Here is a 27036-nt window from a genome sequence, read left to right on the forward strand (position 1 = left end):
GCTTTGGCACTGCAGTGGCAATCATTTAATTCACACAGTCCTTTGATAACTAGTGTAATGTTTGAAACACTGCTTCTGCTGTACCACAGTGAAAGCCAGAAAGAACAGCACTCATCACCATTATGAAAACAGATCCAAGTGCCCCACACCCAGTTTATCATGCTGTTTCTTTTAGTGACAAATATCTGCACTTTAGAATGAGAAGAAAAAAAAAAAAGGCTGTTTGGAATGAACTATCTTCTTTCTGAAGTGTATTTGCTTTTCTAAATGGCTACTGAATATAACATAGACTAAACTAAAGACAAACACTAGAGCATGAATATCAAGTAGATCTGTAATTAAGTTCTGCCTACTTTAACACAATAAACATGGCATGACAGAAAAATTCTAAAATGAATTATCAAAAGAAGGTTACAACAAAGAGTGAAAGAGGATACATTTTGCAAATGGAAAAATTATTTCAGAATGCAGATATAGACACATGATGGACTTCTATATAAAAAGATTTAAAGATGACAGGTTGAAATATGTTTCTTATACACCATTACCCATTTCTGATATTAATGAATGCTTATGACAGCTTCTGACTTACCATTTACAGTATACTACTCACCTATGCATTTTAAGCCATCAGGAGCTGTATAAAACCCTGGAGGACACTTGCAGAAGTAACTACTGACTGTGTTTGAGCACTCTCCTCCATCACAGATTCCAGGAATGGTGCTGCATTCATCAATATCTTCAAGAAAAAAAAAATGAGAAGCAGGGTCATATTATTTATATTGGGCAGACAGGTGTTTTATAATTATTATTAATGACCCAATTTTCTGGTGTGAGATCCTTACTAATTCACATACTAAGAATGTGGTCATCAGTTCTGAACCAGGATCAGAATCTTTCATTACATATCTTAAACACAAGCAAAATAAAATCTAAAAAAATATCTGTAAATTGCGAAAAGAAAGAACATTTGCTCTCCTGCTTGATAATGATGGATGAAAATCTATAACTGTAGAAAGTAAAAGCAAGTAAGCCATTACCTTTTCAAACCGAATTCTGCACATTAAGAAAAATTACACAGAGCCTGTAACGACCATAGTGATCCGGAGCATAAGTGTTATATCTTATGGTATCTTCAGCAGTACTGCATCTCCTGGCACCAGATAGCCAATGGTTCAGTGCTGACTCAAATGGAAGCACAGCACCTTCTGAACTGTCTATCCATCTTACTGTACTTGGCTTTTTTTCTTGGAAATCCTCAATAAAGCACTGATCAGCTATGCAATTTAACAGGATTATAGCTCAAAGTAGGATGACTGCAAGCAACAAAAATAATCTTTTCTGTTTTTTTATTTGTTTCTTCGGCAACAAAAAGGCTCTCCACTAGATGAATGCTCCGAAGTTCCAACAAATTTTTAGACAGAAACTGAAATATCCACCATAGAATGCACGGCAGAATTCAAATCCAGAATTCTACCCAGATTTTGTTAAAAAATTTAAAATAAAAGTCCATACCATGACCATGTCCATCACTAACAGATTCTGACCCATATATTAAACATCTGATCATAGCTGCATACATGAACGGAAGGAAAGTAAAGGTCTTTTTCCACAGTTAGCAGTTTGAGTTGCATAAAGTCCTGCAAGAAACAACCTATGCTAGCCCTAATTGCTCCTTTATTACCAGCAGTAGCCTGCCTGTGATGTGTACTTTCCCCCTGGTTTCCAGTGACTGTCTTAACAATACAGCTGTATCTACTTAGCAGTGCTCTCATCTTCTAGGAAGCTGGAGTCCAGCTGAGCTTAAAATCAGCTCACTTTTTTCCATAGTAGAAAGGTAGGTTATTTCTAGAGTGATCAATGACAACTACCTGTCACAGCCATCTATGATCAGTGAGTATCTCTACTGACAGGGAGAGACAAGCCAGAAATAATGGCTTCACAGGATTCTATCCAACCTCATCTCCAGAGATCTACAAACAGATAGACACATGGCTATAATAATGATTTCACCAACCACAAAAATTTTTGAGATGAAATGGTGCAACACCACCCAGTGCACCAAGGCAAGGAATGAATAATACTGTAATCATTAAAAACGATTGTAGGAATTTAAATGTAACGCCTAAACTGGAATTTGGCCCCAGCAGATGGGGGAACACCCGAAGTCCCACAGGCCCATTAATGAGCTTTTAAGCAAGTACAGAGGATGTCTGTTCTACTTCTCCTGTGAGGACTGTAATGTAAAAGTTACCTATTCTTCTTTCCCTAGGTGAAGAATTGGAAGCTCTACTACCTCTGTGGCCCCTCACCTTTGCAGAAAAGTAGAGGGACTGAAGTGGCAGACAGACAGCCAAGCTTCACAGTCCCATCCTAAGCTGTGCAGGGCTCTGGGCCCCCTGAGCACACATTCCTCCCCAACATCTTGCTAGCTGTCGTGATGTGGGTCACATTCCTCACTTGGGTGTGCAAGAGGGGTGTGACTTTTTGTTCAGTGCTACTTTAAGGGTGTTGCCAGAGCCCTGAGTCTGAGTGCCGTGGGAGCACTGCTAAGAGACTTCTGGCTTCTGCCCCAGGAATATACTCCGCAGGAGTCCTGCAAGTCTCAGTGACAAAAAATGTGGAAATTGAATTTTGGTCTGAATAGAGCCCTTAATTAACAGAGAAAAATGCAGTTGTAAATGGATCATATTCAAGCATCTTCTGACTCAAATTCACCAATGTTTATCTTAAACTCAGTTTTGCCACTGTTTATATAGTCTGACCTTTTTAAAAGCAAAATCACCACTCTTTATTTTAGGGTTGAGCCTAACCCAAACAGTATTTCACTGTTTATATTAGTATTGACATTCATGTAAGCAATATTGTCATTATTAAGCGTGCAAGTTTTATAAAGGTAGGTATACTCAATGTACTCACAAATATGAATGTCATTCTAAGAAAAATTCTCCCACTAATCACCACAAAAAAAAAAAAATATTTACCTCAGCTTTAATGTAACTGGAAGAGGAATGCTGATATAAAGCAGTGAAATAATGCAACACCTAAAATCTAATTTTCCACTAGCTGTGCTAATAAAGAGAACTTCTTCCACACATCTCCTTTTCTCATCTTCTTCTATTGTCTCTCTGTATCTCATGATTTTTATCATGATCTTACTTGAATTGGGACACAAAATAAAATGGTACTGCTAGTTCAGCAGATAGCTCGTAGTTCTAGTTCTTGGTCTCAGCCAACTATTACTTAACTGTTACCAACTGCAGGCTCTGAAGGTACTCTTCTACATGATTTAGCAATCAAAACTATTGTAGCCATGTTTATACAATGCAGTATATGCAAGCCTACAGTTCCCAGTTTTCCAAGTATTAACACTTAACAAGACACGTGTTTAGTTTTTTTTGTTCACCATGTTCTTGGTACTTCATCTGCAGAAGGAAACATTCGCAATGTTGTTCTACCCTGGAGTTGGCCTACTTTCTGCCAAAACCACTGGCAGACAGTAAGAAAGCCATGCTACGAACAAACTCTTCTGAAACTGCTTTCCCTAATCTGTAATTAAACTATAATGTTTCCTTGAAATAAGGTATTTTTCTTTTGAAAGACTGTCATAATTCCTCTGAACTGACTAAAATTTTTTTTAGTACTTCCTTAAAAACACCTTATGCAAGAAAAGGTGGTGGATGGACACCTCACTTTCATGATCACCTTAAACTCCTGGTGTTGGTGGTTCATCATTTCTGCTCTCTGAAGAGTTTAATCTGCAAGGTGCTAAATGCTTGTCAAGCAATGGAAAATTCTCTGGGGAGAGTCAACCAACTAGTGATTACTCAGATTTTACCCTTCAAGTTTAAGATTGCAGTAACTATGCCTGATTATTATATTATAGGGAAGAAAATGTCATAACAAATCACACTTAAAAATTTGCAAGAGTCTATAATCATGAAGCCAAAATTTTTACAATAATATGTAGTACACACTTCTCTTCCAAATGATGACTAGCAATAAGGAAAGATAACATGTTTGTCCTTCTTAAACATCTGCAACTGTAAGGATAAGTTTAGAGCTTAGTCCTGCAGTCAACACTCAGCAGTATCCAGCTCTCATTAATATCAAATGCAATTTAACTGAGTATGTGGGGATGCGTTGAATCTTCTCGTCACATACACTTCTTGGTTAAAAGATACACACACAAGTGCCTCAAATGTTTCTTAAGAAACATATCAGTTAAAAACATTTTTTAGTTTTAATGTTTGTTTCAGATGTTGCAGACCTTTAAGTCTGCAAAACGTTACATGAATAAAAGGTTGGGAAAAGTTGCAGGGCTAATATTTAAGAATCTCTGGTTTAGAAGGAGAAAGGACAATTATCCACGTTTGTTGTGAAGAATGCATTTGCATATTCAAGGAAAAATAGTCTGGAAAGTTTGTTACAAACTTGTAAACAAAGTTGGCCCCAAAAAGACGACTTCCCTCCTCTTCTTGCAGAAGAAAGTTCTGAAAGTTCTTACCATCGCATTTTTGTGTCACTTCATTAAACTTGTGTCCAGCTGGGCATTTGCACTCAAAAGATCCAACAGTATTAATGCAATTTCCCCCTTGACAGATCCCAGGGATAGCTTGGCATTCATCCACATCTATCATATAAAAAAAAAGAAAAAAAACCACCCACTTTTAATTCATTTCTCAAGAACAGTCATAATAATTTGTCTACATATAAATTAAAGTAAATATGCCTAAATCCATTATTCACCCATCATAATATTATGATACTTGCTTGTGAAGACAGACACTAATTTTGTAATTACTCTGTGCAAAGTATGATTAAGTACAGTACTCTAAATATTTTCTGCAAGAAATCACATGGTTATTATTGTTACAGACATTAAACATCTAACTGTTATTGCTTTGTTTTTGCAAAACATCTGGGGAATGGTGATGCAGAGAAAACAGCCTCCTAAGCCCAGGTTCCTTTAAAGAATCTGAAGCTTGCCACTTCAGAAAGTGGCAAGAACCACTTGCCACTTTGAAAATCTTGACAACTCCATACAGCATGTAGCCAAGTGCTGAGATTCAGGAGCCCCACATGAATGAAGGAACAGTGTGTAACGTGCATGAAGAGTGCCTCATACAGGGAACTTCACAGTTGTTATTGATGGAAATGATTAACTCTTCACTCTAGTAAGATCAGCATTGTGACTTTAAGCTGTGGTTAGGATTTGACTCAAGGAGTTTCACAGCCATAATTAATATATCAAGAGGCATTATTAATGATTTATTTAGACATTCGTAACTGGCTTTTTTTTCTTTCTAACTTTTCCCTTTATTTCTCTCTCTTTGTTTTTAATTTTCACTTAAGATAATGAAATGACAAAGATGATATCATATGGTAGGTAGGAAGCACAAAAAAAACATTTTCAAGTTTCTGGCCTGACAGCTATTTTAGCACAACAATATATGTGTCATCACTAAGCTGCAAAAGTGTTGCTATGGCTTAGTAATAGCCACAGAAAAAAAGACTAAAGGAGGAGGAGTGACACGGCAGTAGGAGACAGCAGAGGTCTGGCTCACACTCCCCTGAGGGCAGCCTTGTGCCTGCTGCTCCCTAATCCTTTGGGAGCACTCACCACTCTCCAACACAAATGGCTGTGCTTTCCATATCTCCCTAGGGGTTACTAGCCACTGCTGGCAAAATCCAATTTATTGAGTTCTTGGGCTTCATGCTAGGGTCAGTTTCTACACAGGAGAGAAGCTGAAGGAGGTGATGCCTTTAAATCTCCCTGTATAATTCGCAGAGAGACAGCTGTAATGCGTCTTCCAGCCTGAAAAGCAAAGTATTATGTCTGTACAAAAGGCCAAGAAGCAATTTCCCTGGGAGCCACAAGTAGGAAGTTTCAGAAACGCCAAGGGGCATATCTGTACCACATTGCAGAGCATTATGTAAAGATCCCTGGGCTGTCTGAACCAGGTCGTGAAGCACAGCAGAATCAGAGCACTGCCATGCCTGCATTACCCACTGTGCTGGGAAGCACAGACAATCAGCACAGCTTTAGCACCCACAGACAGAAACACTGCTGAAGGGACGCAAGCTAAAGCAGTATGGTGCTCTTTAATAATAGCAGTCAGGCCAGACTTCATGGCACTGTATTGAATTTAAATGAAAAAAGTAGAACTCATGCTCCTGAGTCATGCTGTCTGTTTCAAAATCCCACCTTTTGGCTTTCGTTTTTGTAGTTTGTATCTTTAAGAAATCTCAGCTGTAATATTAATTTAACTTTCAGCCAGCCAGACAAAGTCAAACTTTGGGCAGTGATGCTCTATTTACTTTTTATAACAAACTTGTCTTCCCCTCCATTTCATTTCTTCTGATTTCTCCACACAATAATAATGGTTTCTTTTCTACTCAGAGATTTTATTTAATCTGCTTTTCTTCGGTCAGATTGAATATGGATGTGAAAGTCTGAAATGTCTTCAGTCTGAATGGATGTTATCTGATTTCAAAAGGACTGGATTTAGTACAATTGCATGAAAAATAAAGCTAATATGTGGTTCTATAGCAGATCTGTTGAAATTATGAACACATTACAAGAGAAGAGAAAAGTGGAAAGTACAGGTCAAACATACGGGGCCAAAACTGTGTTGGCACTGCAAATGAATTAGCATAAATGTATCTGAATGCAAAGAAATGTGTAGCAAGCAGAGGTAGCCTTATTCTGAACTGCACAGAACCAGAGGAGAGGTCACTGCAACTTTTCCATGACACAAATAAGAGGGATATAATTAGGTGTGTAATGAGGTCAGGGGTGTGGCCACCTATTTATGCACACAAGATCTCAAAACATCAATTTACAGATTTCTACACAATTTATTCCTGAGCTTTAGTGAGAGACGGAACAGAATGGCCGAGGTTAAAATATGTGCAAGTTACGTGGCATACGCAAGCGTGCCCATCTTGAAGTTCATCATGTCTATCTGCAGGCACCAACCAGGACGTGGCCTCTGACAGTTATCTACATTTTTTAATACAATGGAATGCCTTGAAGTCCTTTCACAGGAATTTCATGATTAAATCAAATTACTAGTAGATTTGTAATCTTTATCTCCTCTGTTTTAAAAAATACTGCAACTTATTAGAAAATGTTATACAGATCGAAATAAACTAGTCCCAAAGATACGGTCCTGGGAATTTATAATCCACATCAGTTTAATACATAGCTGCCCCTGTTAACTTTCTCCTGTTTCCTGCCAGACATCCAGACAATAAAAGAATTTATACAGCTGGAAGTATTAGAATAAAAGCCAAAAGCAGTGTAAGGACTTTCTGTGGTAAGGCATGCTCAGAAAGAAGTAAGCAACATCTGGGTGGATTTTACGATTTGAAACAAATGCAAATACGTTTCCAAAATTGTATAAAATATATAGTAAGTAAAGTAAGGCATTTTAAATGGCACAGCACACACTTTTCTTCATGCTGAAACAGTGTAGCTTGAGAGGCAAGATACCCAAGACAAATCCAAAACCAACAAATTTTAGCTAAAAAACAACAACAAAAAAATCCCACACCAGATAAATAGAACAGTATTGCCATGGATTGATGCATGTTTTGAGTGATTTCTGAAACAGAATACATTCCTCCATGGAATGGCTGATTGGTAAACTCTGAAAAACACCATTAGAGAACCAAGGGAAAAGGCTGCTGGCAGTGAGAAATTCATTAAGATGCTGGCTGCTCTCACATGACCTAAGTTACTAATGTACTCACTTGAACATCAGGCACTCACTGAATCATGAAGTAATGCATTTGACAATGTTTTTCCATACTTCACACATATAGCCAAGAATGGCTTAGGACAGGTTATTCACAGCAGTGTAACTCAATTAAGATTAATCCAGTAACAATTTCAGCAGCTTTTGGGGAAGCTTTGCTGTTAACTTACCTTGACAGGCCCCAGTTCGAATGTTTGGAATGAAGCCTCGTCGACAGGGATGCGGCTGTGCAGGACACATTTCACAGGGGTGGCCCCATGCTCTCCCAACAGTTGCACAGCAAAGGGTTTTTGTGCATACTATTCCACTGAGCTGTCCCTGGCACATCTGGTTCGTTACCAAAGTGAAGCAAGGGCCGGTCCTGTAATCTGTTTCAAAGATAGGAAACATAATGAGCACCACAATAAAAATTTGTAATAAAGCAGAGCAACAAGATTCAAGCAAGTCTTTTGCACATAAATTTCTAACTACCCCAGCATTTTTACTCAGCCATGATCTGCTAAGGGTTTTTCTCAGATTTACTTCTCATTCAAATCCATGGAAAATAAGCAGCTCTATCAATACAGTGTGACTATTTTACCAACTATATATTTAAGATTCTCCACAACTTCTTTGCAGCTTGGTTTAATACCTAGTAACACTATCTGGGCAGTCTTTATGCTAGTTCATTTTAAACATTCAGCACATTAATTAAAATAATACAGATAAAAAAGGTTAGGATGAGTTTATTTCCACAAGTTATTCTCAAATGAGTCTCAAGGGATACGAATACAGACTGCAGAAAGTTTTTTGAGGACAGTTTTCACTGTTACTCAGGCATATGCTGTACCAGATATGTGGGTAAGCTTTGCCTACAGCTGAAAGGAGGGCATGTGGAACACATCTGCTTTGATTTGTTTATGGTAGGACAGGCCACTTATCCAACAGAAAGAATTAAATTAAGATGTTAATAAAATACTAGATGACTTTATTTTGTTCCATTCTCCAAGGGCAACAACCAAATAGTGGTACTGCCAACTCCTGCTGTCTCCTGCACATCCGGGGTGCACACTGCAGCTAATTCTTCATGAGTGATCCTAAAATGTTTTTCTGTTACACAGCACCCAGACAGATTCCAGCGTCTTGTAAGTACAGCCAGCAAATTATAAACCTGATGTTCATCTGTACTGAAATAGTTACCAGATGCCTAAGCCAAAGTCACTAAGCAATTCACACTGCCTTGTAGTGACGACATCATGAATTCCTTCAATTTTGATGCCACTTCCAAACTTTGTTAGCTGTAACATGTTTCCATTAAACCATTGGTATTGTGTTAAAGACTGAGCATTTTTCTCTTCTGCCCACAGGTCTCTAGTTAGACAAGAACTCCAGGACTGCTTCTCAACCAGGGGCATCTTGAAATCAATTATTTAACTAATCTTTATTCCATTCCAAGGACACCGCGTGGATATACAATAATTCTGTTGACAGATCAAGCCACTCTTCGATATAATAAGTAAAATGGCTTACAGTAGTCCCGAATGCCACCAACAGTCATCTCTGATATTGTGGATCAACATAACACTTTTGGAGTGTCCATCATTAAATATATAATATAGTTAATGTGTATAAAGTAACAGCTTAGTTTAATTATTAATGTTTTGTATTAAAATACATAAATAAGAGAGCAACAGAAAATAAAAAAGGGTATTTGATCTTGTTTTTGTGAAACTAATGCATTAGTCTGGTTTGATGGCAGCGGCTGCAATTCTCAGTGAATTCTCAAGGTGTTTGTCAGCAATTTTTGATGAAATTTTGTTCTTCCTGTACTTCATCCTTCCAAGTAGTTGTTCACAGATGTACATAGTGCCAAAAAGCAGTTGTTCACAGATGTACATAGTGCCAAAAAGCAATGACACAAATAAGGCATGATTGTGAAGTGAGGGGTATTTCTCTCTGCTAAGAGAGCTCTCACAGAAGTCTGGTAAAGAGGCTGACCTAACCTACCCCAATCTCTCTACAGAGCCTTCCTACCCTCAAATAGATCAACAGTCTCATCTAACTTTGAGCAAAACAAGGTCTAAGAGAGATATCTCTTCACTGTACGCAAAAATTCTAACATTAAAACTTCTAATATTAAAACAATAGATGATAATTCTTTAGAAACACCACAGTTTGGTGTTGTCAACGTGAAAATTCCAGTGTACCTCCTAAGAATGAAATCCTTCATTGTAGATTGTCCCCATACAGTTTAAATATAGATGGTTAAAAAAGGAGGCATTTTGTTCTCTGTGGCGGCGGGAAGCACACATCAGACAGTAATGAATACCCCATCTTGTATTTTATGTTGGAATATGAATGGATCAGCATTTACCATTGTTTGCTTTCAAACTATAAATGACCTAGCAGTGGCTAATATGATTTTGAAATACAGTGAACCCAATTTTATATATATATATATATATATATATTTTTTTTTTTTTTTTTAAATCGCAAATCTTTCCTCAAGGTTTCAGCGACAAGAGGTAGGCTATTCCAGCTTCTAATTGTTATTATTTAAGTTCACAACATTTCAGTATGGAGAATTATAAAATCTCTTTTCACCTAATCCTTTCCCTTGATAAATTTTATTCTTAATACTCAGTTTTCTGTTGAGTACAGCTTTCCTTCTATTTTCTCAAATACAATCTTCCACAATCTTAAGAAGTAGGATTTTCTTTTGGGTTCTGAATGGGAAATTCTAAAGGCCAAAAAAAGGGCAAGAAGATCATTTGTATGTACATACTGACCTATAGCCACAGGGAAATCCACATTCACTTGAAGTCCAATGTTTTTATAGAGAGGTTTAATCAAAAGAGCTCTAAAATTAAAGCATTCTTAATATCGAGTTTAAGATTTTTTTACATGTTACAAGCATAAGCCATACAAAAAGGAAATAATATTCCATTAAAACAGTGAGAGAATGAGAAGGTAATAGTATAACAAGTAAAGAAGTTTCCTTGAGTTACATCATCTCCCTTTAAATTTTTTTAAAATTTCAGAAGATGCTGTAAAACCTACATAGCCAGTGCTACAAAGCACTGACATGGGATATGAACTTAAAATCCTAATCTTTACTTTGTCACAGTGAAATTCCCTTATGTATTTATGACATTTGCAATTACTCAAACTACCTTGTGAGTAAAGCTCAAATACAAGGTTCCAAGTTATCAATAAGGAGTTGAAAAGAGGAGGGGAAGGGAGGGGAATACTTCACTTTTTTTTTTTCCCCAAGAGAAAATAAGATTTTAACTGAAAAATATTGAGACTTGACAATATTTTAGTAAACTTATGTGTTAAAGATGTACAACTGATTATTCCAATGTTTGACAATACTTCTAATGCAAACTTCAGCATGTGCAAGTAACATTCAGTAAGGCATCAGTCATGGTTGTCTAACAATTTTAATCTGCCTCTTCACATATTTTTTAGCTATTCCTATAAGGAAACCTCAGACAACTGAGAAGACAGCTGAAACTCTAAAAGCACTTTAAGTTCACCTGTGTCAGAAAGAGCAAGAGGGCAATGGAACGAGGGTAGTGTACATCATGTGAGAATCCAGTTTGTTAAGTCTAAGAGAAAGAATCAAGCTGCATTTTGATCTACTTTGTTCCTGTTTTAGCCATAATCAGCAGACAATTTTTGTTATCCTCACAGAAGATCTTTTATGTTCGTAAAGCCATCAGAGAGGTTGCTGAAATACGTAACTCTGTCAGACTTTGATCAAAACTAAGCAGAGCAATAAATACCAATCACTGTTCCAGTTAAAGCTGGACAGCACCAATGAGACTGAAACACCAGGATAGTGCAAGACTTTCAGTATTAGATACACTTCTTAAGTTCTCAACTCAGAAGGCTCTCAAGCCCTCATTTCATGTTAACTGCAGTTTGTTTTCAAGAACAATATCCTATTTCATGTAAAAATAATGTTTAAATATGATTTTGAGCAAGCAGAACCCATATTAAACAATTATGCCAGTGCAAGGATGCTGGATGAAACTCTGGTCAGTCTCCTCCAATATTCACCCCATATAAACCTTCTATACAGAATACTTGATGGTTCAAATTTACAGCCTTATTTTACAAACTTATAATCACCTGTTGGTGAGGTTGACAGACTCCTCCAGCCCTGTTAAAATAAACTGGAACTGGATAAGTGCAAAGATCACAGGATGAGATGCTAGCAAGCCAGCAATCATCATACCATAATCAGGATTATATTATTCAAAACAGGAAAACACCACTTCTTGCCATCATAAAGACATGGATAATGACAAAATGATGCTGCTTTGCTGGTTCTCAGCACACAACACACACAGCTCATGCAGTCCCACGTGCTACAGCACTGTCTGAGCAACAAACCCAGAAGGTTGCTTGGAGGAAGGAAGCGTTCCTGTTAGCTGCTACCACTTCATATGGGTAAACTCTGCATGAACCCCAAAATCCAGCGGAGACTACTGTGTAACTGAAACCATTCTCAGCAATGCAAATGGACAATTTTCCCTTTATTCAGTACACAGAAAAAAAAAGGAATAAAGATAGTATTCCATTACCATGCAAAGAATAAGAAAAGGTAAGAAGGGGTTCTAAGTCCAAGTGCTTTAGAGCTCATCTTTATTAGAACTTACTTTCTCACTTAGTAGTGTTTTTATTTCTGGTATTTTGTGAGGAGATGATTGGAAGTGAGACGGAATTACAGTGCAGGAACACATGACTCTGCACAGCCTGCTCAGAACTGCCTACTGGTCACAACGCAACCCAAGTGAAATCCACTTGTCAGTCCATGCCTCTGCTTAGTCTGAGGTCGGAAAAGAGAACTGAAGTAATTGTACCTGAAAATGCTCATTAGGAACTTGATCTCAGTCAAAGAACAATGTCCACAAAGTTGCCAGTCTAAGTTTCAAGAAACAGTGTCCTTTTAACACAGTACACAACTTAGTAGGTAAGTATGGTTTCAGGTGTCTACAGAGTCAGGGATCCCACTGCACAAATTTGTGCTTCTATGCTCAAGTATAATATTTGGGAAATTATCCTCATATTTTAATAGCAAACGAAACTAAATTGTTCAGTCTAACGAAATGGATAGACTATAAGTAAGGTTTTGCTACGATCTATTGAGAAACAAGACAGAGAGAGGCTATTGTTTATAATATAACCTGCACAGTGCTGTATTGCACAAAAGAAAAAAGAGAAAATGAAGCAGAAGTGAAACTTCTGAAGTAAGGCTGTCAAAAGCAACTGCCCACCAAACTTTTCCAAAGGAAAAGCAAATCTAAATAAGAATTTGTCTAACAGTGTTTTTTGTAACCCAGGCTGTGAGCAATTTCTACCAATTCAGTAAGCAAGATAACAAACGTATAGACTCATGTACAATGATGCCACTAAAAGCCCTCCGTGAAATAAAGCAGACTGAACACACAGAAGAAGGCGAAAGGAAAAACAACTGGAGGGAAAGTCTTCAGCTATTTAAGAGGGAAATTTCTACTTTATTTTTTTCTTAACCATAAGAAATGTGTATTTCTAATGAAAAAAAAAGTAGTATTTTAAAGTGATTCTGTTTTCCAATGGCATTCTTAAAGTACAAGAGAGAAGCACAAATTTAAGATTAGAAAAATTAGATTAGGAATAGAAAAGCAGATGACAAGATTTCCAAAGGACTTTCCATAAGTGTCCAATGGCTGGTCATTCAAATTAGAGCAAAAATTCATGGAGGAGAAGAGAAGCTTGCATATAACATCATACTTACCTGCTTCAGAGATTCTAAATTGACCTGGCTATGCCAGGTCATTTTTCCCAAGCTTAAAAGCTTGGAATGAAATAAATGTAGATCAAGTAATCTGATATAACATCTGAAACAAATAGCAGCATAGATATAATGAGAAGCTTAAATCTTAGTTCTTTGAGAAAGCCATGTTTCTTACCTGGATTGGAAACCATACAACTCTTCCCCTTGTTATACAAACAACCACCCAAATAATAGAAAAATACAGCTTCCACTATACTTCAGTCATCTTACTCTCTTCAGAAAAGGAGCAATGCATTTAAAGATGATGGAAATAAACACCACACCACATATCAGGAAGCTGTGCTCGAAATGAGATTTTTTTTCAGTAAAATTCCAAGAATTACAGGAAGACTCAGAACTGACACAGTAAGACAACATGACCAAGCTGCAGAAGTAAGCAGCACCATAGCACATTGAGTTTTAAAGGCTGAGAATTTCAGGTTAAATTTCCAGATGTCTGTCAAAATGATTTTATGTACCTTCAGTCAGGAAAACATCTCCTGATAAGGACAAAGGGAACAGACAATGTTTTACAGATGTACATTTCCCAAGAAGCTAATGCAAACTAGCATGACACCTTGCCAGAGGAATGGGAAAGGCTGATGCACTTGTGCTCCATTTTCACTTATAAAGTGCTCCCTTTCAGTTGTTCCTAGGTCATCAGGAAATCACCTTTTACATTTACACAGGACTTCATGGCTTTTAAGCACTGGGCAGAAAAATAAATGATCGTGGTCAGGAATCCATGGGATAACAACTATTTAATTCCACCTCTCTTGGTAAGGGAGGATCACACATCTCACCTCACAGACTGAATCAAGAGAGACCCACAACACAACTGCCCCATGTCTGCTCAATGCACCGACTTCCAACCATTTAAAAATTCAGACGCAGTAATTCTCCACTTGCAGGTGATACTGAAATGCCAGTTGATAAATGTATCCAATCCCAACACTTATTTCTACATGGGCCATTTCCTCAAATAATTACTGTTAAACTCTCCCCTGTCCCCTCCTCCCCTGAGCCAGACACCATTACTCATCCTAGTCAGATCTCAATGTGTCATCGCTGGAAAGTACATGGCAAAAATATTAGAGAGTGTTCAGATGGAAAGAAAACAAAGCTTTGTAAACGTTTTAAACCTTATGTCCTACAATGCCCAAACTTCTTATCAGTGAGGCTTGGTGGATTTAGTCGTGGTATGTGAAGAAATTATTACCATGTCACTTCTGTCTGCTGCTTTCCAGTGCCAGAGGAGGCTTCACATATTAACAAGGCCACCTATCAGTTGCATCAGTGCACAATTCAGCACAGAGCTCAAATTGTTAAGATTTAACACTGTTTACTGCTAGGATATCACTGGAACTGGGGAACCAGTGCACCTGGTCAGTGCTGTAAGGCAGAGGTATGAATCTGGCAGTAGAAATGGCTCAATATACCACAGCTGTGCTGTGGACAGATCACTGCTCCAAGTTGCTTCTCGTTAATTTAACAAGAGAAAAAACACCCGTGGAGGCATATCCAACACTTGCAATAAATAACTTCCACTGGTACCATAATTTTTTGTTCTGTATTAGTTAACCACAAAATTAGTTCCTGCTTTATGTATCCCAGACTTAGGAATATTATCCTCTAATTCATGAATCTGATGACCCCATTTCTGCACGTCTTCCTCACCTTTGCTTGTCGCAAATTGTTCTCATATATTGACTTGCTGGCACACTTCAGCCTAGATTTATTTTCCATTCTGTAAGCTTCTTCACAAATCCCTTTTTGCACAGACGATCCGTTTAACATTTCTATCTAGCAAATATTATCTAGTCTTTCTAGGATACTGGTTTTTTAAATAACTGCTTACTAACCACTAAATAAGACTAACATTATCAGCTGCACTGGGTGTACAGAACAATTCAGGCTAGCCATTTAAAAAAGTATTTTGGCAATCCATTTTCAAGAACAAATATACAAGTACTTTCATGCCAATTTTATTCTTGACCCAGTTCTTGAAGTCTGTAACTGAAAAGTAATAACATTACCATAACAAAATAAAAAAAATAATGTTCAAAAAATTATTACAGAATTGGAGTGATTTGTTGCACATTTTAATCCAACACGCAGACTAAGCATTTCACCAAAATCAAGGCTGTAGCTCTGTTGTTCCCAATTATGTACGGCTGCAGTCCAAATACAGAAAATTGTTACCACATTTTATCCTTTTCCATGATGAAGAAAACAGTAAGCAATGCAGCTAAATGCAGAACAACTTCTCATTTCTGAATAAACAGTTACCTGACAAACTCTAACCCACTCTACTTTGCTATGTGAGACACAAAAGAACACTTCTTTACAGATTTTGATTTTTCCAGTTTCTTTCACAGGCTAAAAAGAAACATCTCTCTTTTTGCTGAAAAAGTAACTAACATTGGTGACATATTTATTGTGAAGACCGGGTGATTGTTCAGGAGAATAGATTCAATTGAAGAACTCTGGAAGTTTCACTTAAAAAGACTAAGTTGGCTGAAGTTTATTACTACTTTTTAAAAAGTAGAGTTCTTAAGAAGTGCCACGTTATAGAAACAGTCTTAACATACCACAAAGTATTAACTCTTAAATAGCAAGGTAAGGACAAAGCTAGTAGACAAGCTCTGAATTTTTTCTTTGGCTCCAGAAGACACTGACTATAAAATAGCTGAAACTATCCAAAAGTAGTGCAAACTGTGTAAGAAAAATAGACCCTAATGAGTTACAGTATATTAAATAGACTGACATCCAAAGGAAGGGAAAATGCTTTCAGACAATGCAACACTCAGGATTTAAAGACATACTGCTCACATTTTAGAAGGAGAAGTGATACAAATGCATTAGAAAGAACTGTGGGGGAGAGGAAGGGAGGAATAGTATATAAATGTTTCTCTGCAGTGTCATGAAACAAAATACAATTGCAGATCATTGGAATCAAACTCAGCCCAGGACTGAAAATGGGTTATAAATAAAAAAGGGAGGTGAGAGAATGGAGGAGAGCCAATTTCACCATTCAAGCTAAGTGAAATACGAAGAGTAAACATACAGCAGGAACGGCAAAAAGTCGATTCTCTTTCAGTGTGGATAACTTAAAGGGAAGGCAGTAAATGTAATTATGGTGTTTGGGGTGTTGGTAAGTATATATTATCATAGTGACACACGGACAAATGTTTGTGGTCCTAACAGAATGCAAAACTTCTAAGGTCTTGGCAGCTCCTTAACAAGGTAATTAGAGCAATCAACAGTTTCTTCTTACTCCTTCCCAACAGCTGCCAGGAATTGTCTGGCTTGCCCTAAGAAAGCTCCCTCTTTTCCAGAACTAAAAAGGACCAGCAGTCCTGAGGAATTATGGAAGTGGAAAAGCAAGGAGCATGTAGATCATATTCCTGTGAAGACACTCTTCTTCAAATGGCAGTCAGCTCCCTGACCAAATCTCTTCAAACAGGCACTTGTCTAGGTTAGTGCATTCTCTGTACTTCTCATATACATATTTTTTAGTGATGACTTTAGCGATGACAGATTTGACATGATGTCAATACTCATTTATTTTCCTTTTAATAACTAATACTGCTCTTTTTTGGGTAAGTTTTGAACAGTTTTACCTTGTAAATAGCCAGCTAAATGCATTAAAAATACATCAGAAAAACAATGATAATATGCAGTGCATTATATACATTTGCACATAAATATTTTAGCAGTGATGGCACTACGCTCTCCTCAAATCTCATAAAGTGTTACAAATCTAAATTGATAATGTACAAAAAATTACTTCAGGCAGTAATGTCTCATCTCTAACTCTACAGTGAAGTGCATCAACTTGAAATACCATGCCACTCTTGTTTTGGAAGATCCTTCCTCAGTGAAACTGTGGCATCACTCTGTGTTTACATCAATGCAATCATGATCAGCACCTGGTTCATTTTGCATAATCATGTATAGGAGATCTGCACTAATATCGTGATCCGAAAATGGATCAACACAACAATGGCATGCACTAGTTAACTCTGTGTAAGTTTGATGGTATCTCTGTTGAATTGTTATAGAACATATACCATAACTCTGCAATTATTTCATGCAATTAATAGCCATTGCCAAAAGTAGGAAACATCTCTCTTCAAGAAGGGAAATGATCTGATCTTGACTGACAAATACTTTCAAGCATTTCAAGCTAGCCCATACCAGCTCAGCTGACAAATACTTTCAATGCTGATTTCATACAAGAATAGGATCTCCTAATTGAATGAAAATAATGGATACCCATGGCATTCCCTCCTCACATACTTACACTTACATGAGATACTAATACTCATGTATTTATTCACTGGGATTTTTTTTACTTGCCTGTTTTGTTTTGTATGATCCAGTAGATATTGCTACAGACTACTTCTCAGTTAGCATTCCTCTGGTCTTCTTTGGATTTTACATGTTTTCAGCGAGCCTAGGGCTCTCTCTTCATAATTACTTTCTTTTTAATATGTACTAAAGCATTAAGCTGTTCATCATGAACAAGCTGCAGAAAATCTAAGTTATTCAGAGAGCTTTTAGACTTCTATATTTATTGGAGAGCGCCAACGAACATCAGCTACATTATCATTTAATGAAAGCAAGTAAAGACATATTATTTCTTCAAGATGTTTTGTCACTCCTGTCTTCACTGACAGCTTAGTTGAACATGTGTTCTTGCATAGCACTAAGAAATGGATATCTCCCCAGAATCAAAGAATGAATGGCTTCAAATGTCTGAGGATTTTCTGCATACATCACATTTTTAATCCAAGGATTAGAGAAACCATTCCTGACAATTCTCAATTAAACAGCCTGTCAAAACTAAATCAAAACTGTTTCCCAGGAAGTAATTATAGCAATATACATTCTTGGGAATACATTCCTAATAGGAATATACTCAAAAAAGTCGCCTAGACATAGTCCTGGCAACCTGCTGGAATTGTCCCTGCTTGAGCAAGGGACTGAGCCCGATGACCACCACTGGACCCTTCCAACCTCAACCATGAGCTTTGGTGAAGCTCATTTCTTGTGACTGTGCATGTACAAACTGCCACACAAAAAACCAGCCACTAAGGGGATAAAGATAAGGGAGAGACCCATTCTGCATCAGAGGCCTCTTTCCAAAAGCTAGCCCATACCAGCTCATCTGAAAGTGACACACACCAATTGTACTTAATTCATTATACTCTCATGGGGAATAGCATCAGACTCCTGAAAACGCGTGTACTTCAACAAAGTAATGCTGATTTCATACAAGAACAGTATTTCCTAGTTGAATGAAAATGATGGATACCCATGGTGTTCCCTCCTCACATAATTACACTTTCATTTAAAACACAGAATATTGCAGCGCAAATTTTCTAACACTGGATATACAGAGAAGACAAGAAAGTACTCAATAGAATAGGAATCTCTCAGACATAAGTCAGCAAACCATCACTAGCTCCCCACATGAATACTTAACCTTCAGATAACACGGGTGAATTAGCCTGTTATGCTGTCCAAGCCTCCTTTTTTCAGTATATGTTGTGTACTACATCGGATAAACAAATAGGAGCACAACCTAAAACACATGAAAATGAAGAGTGCTGCAGAATGCAGAGGTCCTTTAAATACTTTTTCCATACATTTTCCATTCTTAAAAATAATCAAAATGCTTTGTAATTAAGTTTGCTACCTACAGCTTTAACTACGAAGTTTATAGATAAAATAATAATTTATATGAAATGTACAAAGCACTAACAGGCTTTGCTGCTGTTTACAGATAAAAGGATCTGCAGAAACTGCTGTTGATCCAGATGCCTGTCTAATACATAATACTTCACAGCCTTACAAAATGCTGCGTAGAAGAGGATGGAAACTACTTTTTGGCCTACTTTCTACACTGACATACTGAAGAGGAGGGATAGTCTTGTGGTTGAGACACTTGGCTGGGACTGAGATGACCTGGGTTCAGTTTCAGACTCCACTACAGACTCCCTGTATACCCTTACACAAGTGACTTAATCTCTCTGTATGTAACGTAGGGCTGCCAATACTTCTGGACGCTGTAAGGTTTTTTCCTCTTCAGACTACACAGCCTTCGGGACACAGATTTGTGCGTTCTGTGAATGATAAAGGAAGCTTTGAGCTGAATTCAGTCCTCTTTCATTATTGCAATGAAAGGAGAAAAGATTTTTTGCATAATGTTTTTTGTGTTTTGAATCTTCAAGTCCTTTTTAAATTCAATTAATTGTCTGTTTGTAATAAATGACCAAAAGAATTAGCTCTTGAGATTTTCTGTGCTGGGCAAGTGCAACACAGCAGCAGAACACATTCCACAGAAGAACTCATGCACAATCAATTAGGTCGTCTAATTAATTTTCCAACTCAATAGATGCTATGAACTATTTTTTATACAGAAATATATCTATACTGGACACATGTGTAAAAGCAATCCAAAAACTTTAAAAATCATAGAGGAGAAGGACAGATGATATTCACTTGAAGGGAATGGGCTGCTACATGGGAACAATGCCTTCTCACGTGGGATTCATATTTCTGATGTGAGAGGAAAAAACACACGGGGGGGAGGGGGAAGAGTATTGTCCAATGGACAAGGCTGTGTATTTACCACTAGAGACTGACTTGTTAATCAGTATTTAGAGTGATTTATGACATTTATCCTATAATCAGGGAGAAAGAAAACTGGCATACACAAAAAAAGCAAAAGTACTTAAAAATAGACTTGAGTAAAACAGGGACAAAACAGATGGATACTTTATGTGGTTCTTGAGCAGAGATGACATGAGGCTATAGAATCTAACAACAGAGATGTACTTGTCTAGTCCTAACTCAGACAAAACTTCAAGTAACATTAGCATGAACTGTTACTTGAACAGACTGCAGAACAAAGTTTGAAACAAGCTGAAGAAGGGCCACAGAATTTATGTTTTCTCTCACAGCATCCTCTGCACTAGATTTTTATCTGCAATGAATTCTGCCTGCACTGCCTTTCCCATTGCTGTGATCACCTGAAAACGATTCTTGCACATGAACAAAGAGAAGCATTTGTGAGACTACAGTTATAATTGCGATGTCTGAATTAGAATAGTGAACTGAGACATTTCTAAGTCCTAAGGGAAATGGCAGGGAATTTTAGACACGCACCTTATAATTCACAATTATGGGAAAGATGTCACAGAAGCACAAGACACTTCAGTTAGGGCTTTACCATAGGCATTTCTATGTGAGCACAGACTGGTTCATAAGTGAACTTAAAAATCCTATAGTAAATAAGAAGTGATAAACAACCATCACTCCAACCTACAGCATTTCTTCAGTTTTCTGTTAGTAACCATACAATGTCCTCTGCTGCAAATACAGTGAGTAGCTCCTAGACCAGACAAGAGTAAGAGACAGCAATGTCAGGAAGTGATGTACGCTGCCTGAAGGAAGGGGAAAGCCAGTGCATAAAGCCTTTAGGGAACAAGTGTGAAGAAAACAAGGATCCAACGAGCCAAGACAGCAAAAAGAAGAGGAAAGAAAAACACAAAGGCAGCAAAGACAGGTTGGATGAAAGCAAATCCAACACAAGTGGGAGCACAAAAACATGGAGAGATAAATACCGGGAACCAGCAGGCATCGTGTGAGAAGGGTTGAGAAAGAAGGGTAGGAAAAGGACAGCCTGAGAGTTTCACCAGCCAGTAAGGAGAGGGAGTATTGCCAGGACAGGCTGGCCTACTAACTAGTGAAAAGGGAGGCCTGGAGAGCCAACTAATGAGGAGCAGCCAGCCAGGAGAAAACATCCAGGAGAGCAATCTGCACATCAAGCAGAACAGGAGCAGCCAACAGTGCTCACCTTCACATGCTGAGAAGCACAAAGATGCCTGACAACTTCACAGCTATGCAATGAGTTTACCACTGATGTAACAGACCTCAGTATTCCATCTGAATATGCACTCTGAAATATTATATACTAGTAAGCACTCAGGTGACCACAAGAATAAGCAATGATTGCAGAAATCACAGATATTAACCTTGTATTTTCCATGAGGGCTTTCCCCTCCTCCCCTACCCTCCCCATCTGCGCAGTTGACTTCCATATTTTTTCTGTTTCAATATTTTCAAGCTGATAAGGTACGAAGTATGCATCCAAATATTATTTGTATAGCTCAAATACCAGTGATAAATTACATTAGACAAAAAAAAAAAAAAAAAGACTCAGAAATGAAGGATGGCCTAATTCAACTGCACTGACAACATACTGCTTATCTGTCAAATTGGGCAATTCCTATCTATCCGTCTCAAAAAAGTAAAACTGAGACAAAACCAAGAACTATACTAATGAATTGCCAGTACTTCTGATGTCTTTTGAAATATTTTTTATACTGAAAGAATAACAATTGAATAAATGAATTGGAGCTGAGTAAACCACATCAAGGCCTAGTTTTGTCCCCATCTTAAGGCATCTTTCAAAACCAGAATAAAATTAATGAGCAATAAAAGATGTAGTTTAAAACTGTTTGCTAGAAAAGCATGTTCCATTTGCAGTTTCCAGATTGTTAAGCACATCCCATTCATTTTTCTCTCTCCCACGTATCTTCCTGTCGTAACTCAGCAGTGTGTGAAGCATGTACTGATGTGAAGATGCTTCCATCAATAAGTCAGGATTCACAGAAGGAAAAGAAGTGAGGGAATCCATACCTAGGAAAGCTTCACTTACCCTTCTGGATATAGAATCTCAGATACACTACTGAAATCCTTGAATATCTTTTCCCTTTTGATTTCAATGGGCTTTAACTTCAGTATTAAACTGCTAGGAACCCAGTGATTCCCTGAGCTCCCAGGCCAAAAGCAGATTCACACCCGAGACAAAGAGTATGTTAAATGTTAGGAAGTCAAATTCTTGTTGGAATTGAGCATAAGAGCATGGCACACAATGGACAGCAGCCCAGGGCTTCCTGCAACTGGTAAGAGGGAATGGAGGTGGTAAGCAGGATGCAGCTCCTATCTACTGCTGGGAGTTAAGATGGGTAAGTGTACAGAAAACAGTATAAAGCAGTTCAAAGTTCCTCAGTGGGAGCTCTGGCACCTATCTAAACTGCAAGGTTTAGCAATTACAGTGCCAATTTAAACTTGTACTTAAAAATATAGGAAATATCTTCTTTTCTTTTTAATAGATGGGTACCTTTAAGAATTGAGGTGGTCACTGATACACACATGCATCACTCTAAGCAATGCTAATGGAACAACAGACAGTGTCTGTTTTTAGTGGTGTCTAAAGTTTCAGCTGGTTGTAAACCAGCACTGTGGGAAAACTTTTAGGTGGCTTTAAAAAATTCCCATAAAACAGTAGAAAGCTCATAATTTAAGATACTTCCTCCTGATCATCAGAGGTATTGAGCACTATATTCAAAAGGTAATAAGATCGTTCCCAGAAATAACATATTTTATCTACACCATTCCTGTAAGGAAATATCTATTTCAGTAATTAAGCTTCAGGCTTCAACTATGCTTGTGATAAATAAAATTCAAATTAGAAAAATGTTTTTAAATCATCGAATAGTGTAGTCTTATAAAATAAAATACACTTGCAGTGGTTAAACTGCCCTTACACACCAGCATTTTATTAGTATGTGAATATACTATAAGCCTAAATTAGAAAGATAATGTAATTTAGCCCGCATGTTTGAAATGAGATAACCACTGGATGGAACTCCTGCCTGGCAGCATTCTGATCTCCTTCCTTCCCTCATTTAATTAGGAATTGGAAATGGGATCAGCATATTTTAAATAGCTGATTAAAAGCCCTGCTCATAAAAGTGATCTTATTTATTTTTCACGTGAGCATCAGGCTGCCCCCTGCTTTGAATGAGGTGCAGAAAGTCACTGACATGCTAAGCACTCCATCTGCACAGGACATCATCTCATGGGAAAAGGATGGCCCAGAACTCCAACCCATGTGCTCAAATTTGGGTAAAACATGAATCCAATTGAAGTGCACAATAAGGCCCTTTGGATTTCAAAAAAGCTATTGGAGGACACATACACACATTCTTTTCTATGCATTAACCGACGTATATTAGCATATCTGTATTCAAGAAACATTTTAGAAATGAGAATATCAAAGACAGATTGTGTATGCAGCACATAAGCCCAAAAAAAAAGGAACACTATACCATAAAAGAGAAAGATATTAAGTGTTTTGCTTGTTGTTAACTCTGTTAGAATATCTCTTATTCATCATCTTGAAACCCCAAATTGCTGTTAAATGAATACCATTACAAGTAACAGTATTTCTGTACCTTAGAGACAGAGATAGAGTTAGAGCTTGTTTGTATTTCTGGCTTATGTCTGTGTGCACTTCTAACTTTTATCCAAAATTACTAGCTGACATTAATGTGTGGTACTACAGCACAGAGCTTTCTCATTAATCTCATGTACCTTCTTAAAATCTGGCAGAAAATAGTCTGTCTGCATCAGCTCTGAGGTCTGATTCAAAGCCCACCCAAGTCCCTGGGCATCCCTTTCTCTGATTTCACTAGGGTTTCAATCACCTCCATACTTATCAAGAAGTTTCATCCAGGCTTTCCCTGAACAATATAGGACTTCTACCATCTGAGTTCAAACTGTCGGTATTGGTATGTACAATTGGTATTGGAGATGGTACTGGTATGTACAATCAATATGCTTTTCTTGTAGCTGTTGTTGTGCACGAAATATATGCATAATCCACCCTCTGGTCATAGCCAAGCAAAGAGCTGTGGAACAAACATAAGCCACTGCCTGCAGGGTTTTGGCAATAGCTTACAATAAGTGGCAAATAATTACTGGTTTTGATGCTCACTGTAACATTAACCATCTTGAACTTTTCTGGTATTTCTTTGGATACAGTGAGCAGTTGCCTAGAAATTTCACTTGTACCCTTTAGTGAGGAGTCATTATGTAATGTTTTATAAGATTACCCAAGTATTATGAACAAAGAACGAAAGTGAATGTGTATGTGGATATGCAGAACATATTTATCCAATTTGTTTGAATGATCTCAGACTCTGAAAAACACACCTCTCATATCAAGAATTCCTTCAGCAAACATACACTAAGAACAACAGCAGTCTTTAAACAGTGGCAGATGTCAGTAAGGGTTGTGCAGTCACACTCCAGGCAACTAACATTAACAATTCAAAACTAACTTCAGTCTCTTAGTCTGTCCTCTATTATACTGAACTCAAAGGAGACATTTCTACTGATTTCAACAAGGGCAGGATACCAATTCTGGTATGTTTTGGGGACAGCTGAATCCTTGGAACCGCAGCAAGACTTTGCATCACAGTAACAGAAAGAAATTCCTCCCTGCTTGAGACTGAAGCAGACATCAACGATATAGGCTGAAGGAAGTTGTTACTTCTATTCAAAATTCTAAACAGCTGTTTTCAAGACAGATTAAAAGATTTTTCAATGTTTGGATTCAACTCAAGAGCTTTATCTAATGCATACTTCGTATTTGAGTATTTGTTGAATTAGAAATTTAATAGAGCAGCTGAGTATTTTAAAATCTTTTGGAAGATGTGAAAAAGGGATGTGAACTCTAGCACACCCTGTAAAACATAAATTTCTTACCAAAAGAATATGTTATTCATGTGCTCTGTACATTAGGTCAATTATTACTCACTTTCTTTGGAGAACAACCAAGTGCCTCCACCCTTTATAACAGAGAACTGTAATCAACCGTAGTAAGAATAGCAGAGCTATTCTAATACATGTTGGTGGCTCAGGCCCTAGCTCAGGAAAGTTTGAAGAGTAAGAAACTGAGAGCGATTTGCCATCACCTCTACTTATTTTTATTTTTCAAGTGAGGAAAAAAAATTGATGTTTCCTTTTATGCCTCAGTAAATAATTTCAATTTAACAAAAAAGGGAAAAAAAACCCTTTAAAAAAAAAAAAAAGAATGCTTTAAATTGGCCCTCCAATTTAAACACTTCTGTTATTTAATGACAAATTCCATAAACATTCTGAAACTAATATTTCTTCCACTGCACGCCTTTCATTTCCGCTAACCCAATTTAACCTCTCATCTTCCTTGTAGTCAGCAGCTGTACAAAGCATTTTTTTAATACTGACATCAGCAAGTGATTGAAGTGCTAGTGCTAGATTCAAAATGCCTTCTAAAAACATGCATTTTTGTATTGAATTTGGAACTGAGCTTGATACAACTTGTACTGTTAGTTTAATATAGTATCACCTTTCATGAAGCCATATCTTGTTGGGTTCCTGCTGGGACCTTAGAGCTGAAATAGCACAAGGTTTAATGCATGGCACTTCATTTTGCCCAGAACTGCCTCAGGCCAAGAGAAGCATTTCAAATTATTTAGATAACCACACAGATTAAATACCCAGCAAGGTAGCTTGCTAAGTCATTCATCATTTGCCATTCCTGGACTGTTCTCGCGTCTAGCCATGTTTTTACTAGAAGAGCCATTCAGATGGATGGAATGCACATCCCGGCCTAAGAAGCAGTCTAAACTTCTCAACCTGCTTTCAATGCTCTCTTCCTGTGAGATGCATGGAAGTATTAGGCTTGATGCCCTCTGCCATCTTTCTATCATCTCACCTGCTTCTTTTGTTTTTCCTTTGTAACTTACTGTGTAACATAACACATCTTTCCTTATTTTAACCCCTCAAGAAGCTTGCACCAACAAACTGTCCTCTTATTTCTCAAGAATCAAGTACCTGGGATAAGTAACACAGTGTCACAAAATTCTATTCTACACATAGTATCTGCATCAATAAACTGTACCTTAAAGGAGTCACTGATCTAACACTGACTCTCCTTTCACAGTACGTAACACTTCTCCCTTTTTTAACTGACCATTTCAATGGCAGATCCTTTCGCCTTTCAAGCCTGCAGTCTGGAAGTCATTTTTGACCCTGTGGTTTCTTTTGAAGCTTGTATTAATCCAACTGTAAAGCTGTCATACTACCATTTTGCGGATCTCTCCAAGTTACCACCCATACTGTCCCACCGGGACATGGAGATTCTCATAAAGGCTTTCATCATATCTCAGCAGGACAATTATAATTCATTGCTTGCTGGTTTTACTATTACCTCTTATAAACATTTCAGGCTTAAGTAGTATTCTGTAACTTATACTGCTCAGCTGAGCTGAAATGTCTGGACATACTATTCCAGCACAGAGACACGTCCAATGGCTCTCAAGGAAGCATTTCAAAGTGTCTCACTGTAAGATTCATCCTAATTGCACTTTAAAGGAATTATACAGCATGCTTTTCACAGCAAATGTTTCTTGCTTTCTTTCTTGTCCTAGTTCTCAGAAACTTAAGCAGACATAGGAGTTTTTTGAGCTTAAAATCCCACTTGACTTAGAGACCTGGCTTCCTTCTAACTCAGATGAAACAAACAGTCAAGACAGGGGAAAAGATCTCAAAGCATGTTTTGTGTAT

The 27036-nt window shown here is 37.5% G+C and overlaps 1 protein-coding gene across 1 annotated transcript in view; it reads right to left on the minus strand.

The window, feature by feature from the left end:
* The window catches only part of FBN1 (fibrillin 1), a 147478-nt gene that overhangs the window by 88841 nt on the left and 31601 nt on the right, over positions 1-27036 (minus strand). The window contains exons 7-9 of the mRNA XM_085233531.1: positions 7934-8131; positions 4508-4633; positions 614-739 (exon numbers count right to left, since the gene is read on the minus strand). Coding sequence (XP_085089657.1) covers positions 614-739; positions 4508-4633; positions 7934-8131 — 450 coding nt within the window. The remainder of the gene's footprint in view (positions 1-613; positions 740-4507; positions 4634-7933; positions 8132-27036) is intronic.

This window comes from Meleagris gallopavo, chromosome 12 (assembly GCF_905368555.1).
Source record: "Meleagris gallopavo chromosome 12, MGAL_WU_HG_1.1, whole genome shotgun sequence".
Lineage (NCBI taxonomy): Eukaryota > Metazoa > Chordata > Aves > Galliformes > Phasianidae > Meleagris > Meleagris gallopavo.